At 45.6% G+C, this 3,084-nt stretch overlaps 1 protein-coding gene across 1 annotated transcript; it reads left to right on the forward strand.

Moving 5' to 3' along the window:
• Positions 1-880: 880 nt before the first annotated feature.
• On the forward strand, positions 881-2,861 carry LOC149532338 (uncharacterized). Its single transcript, XM_089805218.1, has one exon. The coding sequence runs from the start codon at positions 1,535-1,537 to the stop codon at positions 2,636-2,638; it is 1,104 nt and encodes a 367-aa protein (XP_089661344.1). The 5' UTR covers positions 881-1,534; the 3' UTR covers positions 2,639-2,861.
• Positions 2,862-3,084: the final 223 nt, after the last annotated feature.

Consider the following 3,084-nt stretch of genomic DNA (forward strand, 5'->3'; position numbering starts at 1 on the left):
CTTGAAAGCTATATTTTAGGGCCCATTTGGCAATGGGAATAGAAGTAGAATATGCATACGTATATTCTTAAAATTTTGAATTTTATGTTTGTATGCACCAAATCGGAATTAGAATAGGAATAAAATTAGAATACATATTCCAATTTTGGCCCAAAAATGAGCATTTGCTATTCCACCTAAATAGATGATGTATTCCTATTCCAATTTTTTTAAGTTTTAGAAAACATAAATTTTTGAGTCTGTGAATTATGCATTAAATTTTGGGGGAACCAAACAAGAACAGGAATATGTAACTCCATTTTCTATTCAAGAATAATTATTCCAGAAAAAATATTCCTATTCCCATTTTTATATTCCCACACCTAAATGGACCCGAGTACAATTTTGTTGTTAAATTTTTTTTTAATAATTTATCTACCTCTAATATATATATATAACATTTTATAAAAAAATCATTTAAAAAATCTAAAAAGGCGCCCACACCATTAAAAGATACACAAATGCATAACTTGAAAGCTCGGCAAGTTGATTGGCATGGGAAACAACTATGTACTCGGTATCGTGAGATTTGTCAAACATGGTTAAGAGGTTCTTAAAAGTTTCACAATAGAATACGAATGACTGGGTGAATATTTTTAGAACTCCAATCAGTCATGAATATGGATAAAAGTGGTAGGCGATGATGCGTTCTCTATAAGAAGAAGAACAAGAATAATGGAAAAAAATGAAATTTTTACAAAGAGTGAAGTAGAAATTTGGAAGGAAAGAGACAAATAGTACATGTCTATTTTCCACCTAATAAATGAAATACAGCATACGCTTATTTTAATGTAAAAGCCAAGAAATGGGAAATTTACTCACCACCTTCCTCTAAGTCCACATAAGACAGAGGCCTGGGAAAAGGACGTGATGGGGATTTGCAAAGACTCCAAACAAATCGCGTGGGATTGGGAAACAGTCAAACCCTTACCCAGGCCGCCTCTCTCCGCGCGCGACACACACAAACAAAAAAAACCTTAATCTGAAACACCTCAACAAAAAAGAAAACAAATACCACTGCCCCAGTCTTCTAGCAAATTTCTCAGTTTCGGTAAAAGAAAGTGGCGTCTGAATCACTCCAGATAATAAAGCTACCGGTCAAAAGCGAAGAAGAGTTCGATGTGGGTAAAAATTAAAAAAATTGAGTCGGATCCGTTTGTTTAAAGAAAGATAGTGGGTCTTATCCATTTGACTTTATTTGTCTAATGGGGCCTCCAAATTAGCGAAAACCGCCTCTAAATTGGAGCAGCGAACGTGGATTTTGATCGTTAAATCGGGGTTAACGCAGAGCCAAAGCTAGTTCAGCGGATAAGCTTTTAAGTTTCAGAACGCACCTTTTTGCTTTGCATTTTTATTTTTTACAGGCGACTGTAACAAAAGAAAAGAAAAAAATGACGGCTGGGTTCATCGATCCTGAATTCGACGGTCAATTCTGGCGAATTCTGAGGCTGTTCTGAGATTGGTAGGAAGAATTAGAGAAATATAGCAAGGAAGAATGATGAAGGAAGACACGACGGATAACTGTGTGGTTTTATCGACGGATCCGCAGAGTGTGACGGCGTGTGAGGCGACGGAAACAGAGGAGGAGAAGAGACGGCAACAGCACAAGAAGCGGTCGAAGAACTGGACCCGTCAAGAGACGCTGCGTCTGATAAAGCTGCGCTCGGAGTTGGAGCCGAGGTTTGCGAGGAGCGGCAGAAAATCGGAGCTTTGGGATGAGATATCGGGGGGTTTACAGAGGGACAAGATAAGCCGTGACGCGCAGCAGTGCAGGGACAAGTGGGAGAAGCTGACGGCGGGGTACAAGGAAGTCCGTGACGGCGTCAAGAGCCGTCACGACAACCCCTTCTTCGACGACCTCCATCCCCTCCTCTCCGCCAGGGCCAAGAAGGAGAGCCTGACGGAGTACGCCGCCGTTACTGCGGCGGCGGCGCAGCCAGCCGTACAGGAAAACCCCGAGGACGACGACGGCGAGCGGACGGAAGAGGAGGAAGCGGCGGCGGGGAAGCGGCGGCGGTGCTCGTACTTGACGGCGGAGGAGGTGGAGGAGATAGTGGGGAACGTGTTGGTCCGTCAGCAGAGCTTCTTCAGGGAGGTGGTGGAGGCGATGGAGAGGAAGGAGGCGGCGCGGGAGCAGATGAGGCAGGAGAAGGAGGACAGGTGGCGAGCGGAGGAGCGGGCGCAGAGGAGCGCGCTGAATAACGCGGTGGCGCTGCTGGCGAGGAAGGTGGAGGGGGGAAGGGAGAGGGAGGGGGAGGCGCGGGGGGGGAAGAGGAGGTCGAAGAACTGGAGGAGGGGGGAGGTGCTGAGGCTCATAAAGCACAGGGGCGAAATGGAAGGGAGGTTCGTGAGGTCGAGTCGGCGCGCAGGGCTGTGGGAGGAGGTGGCGGAGAGGCTGGGGAGGGAGGGCATCGGGAGGGAGGGGAAGCAGTGCAGGGAGAAGTGGGACAAACTGGTGGCGGAGTACAGAGAAGTGGCGGAAGGGAAGAGGGAGCAGCGGGACAGCCCTTATTTCCAAGACTTGACCCACATTCTCACTCCCCCTCCTGCTGACGTGGCACTCCTCCAACAGGACCAAATGGACCACGCCCCCCTTTGACCCCGCTCTCGGTCTCCCCTTTCTGTACATGTACATGTGTGTGTATATATATATATATTTAACCCTAGTTTTAGGTATTCATTTTTCGCTTGCTCTTGCTTTTGAGCGGCCTTTGCCTTGTGTATAATATAATTTCCTTTCGGCAAAGGCGTTTCTCTCTGTTAGGTGTATCTTATTTCGGGAGTTTGGACACATACAATCGTATTTCGTTTGTTTTTGGCCCTTCTGCTTTCGCACGCCAATCATTGAGCTCGTGTTTACCCTGGCTTGTTGGATATGCGCGTCATCATTTGCTTCACTTTTTCAGCGAACTTTGGATTGCATAATGTGGCCGCTGTGCCAAAGGGCCAGCATCAGCATCTTTTATTTTTAGACCTTACAATTCTAATTTCTAAATTGCAAATCTTGTGAATTTAACATAAGTTTTATCTTGTATTTTTCTAAAT

This window comes from Cupressus sempervirens, chromosome 10, assembly GCF_028749045.1.
Source record: "Cupressus sempervirens isolate cs-2001-9-10 chromosome 10, ASM2874904v1, whole genome shotgun sequence".
In the NCBI taxonomy this organism is placed as follows: Eukaryota; Viridiplantae; Streptophyta; class Pinopsida; order Cupressales; family Cupressaceae; genus Cupressus; species Cupressus sempervirens.

Excerpts from the sequence above, each read along its gene's own strand:
- LOC149532338 (XM_089805218.1), top strand. The coding sequence starts at position 1,535 with ATGATGAAGGAAGACACGACGGATAACTGTGTGGTTTTATCGACGGAT.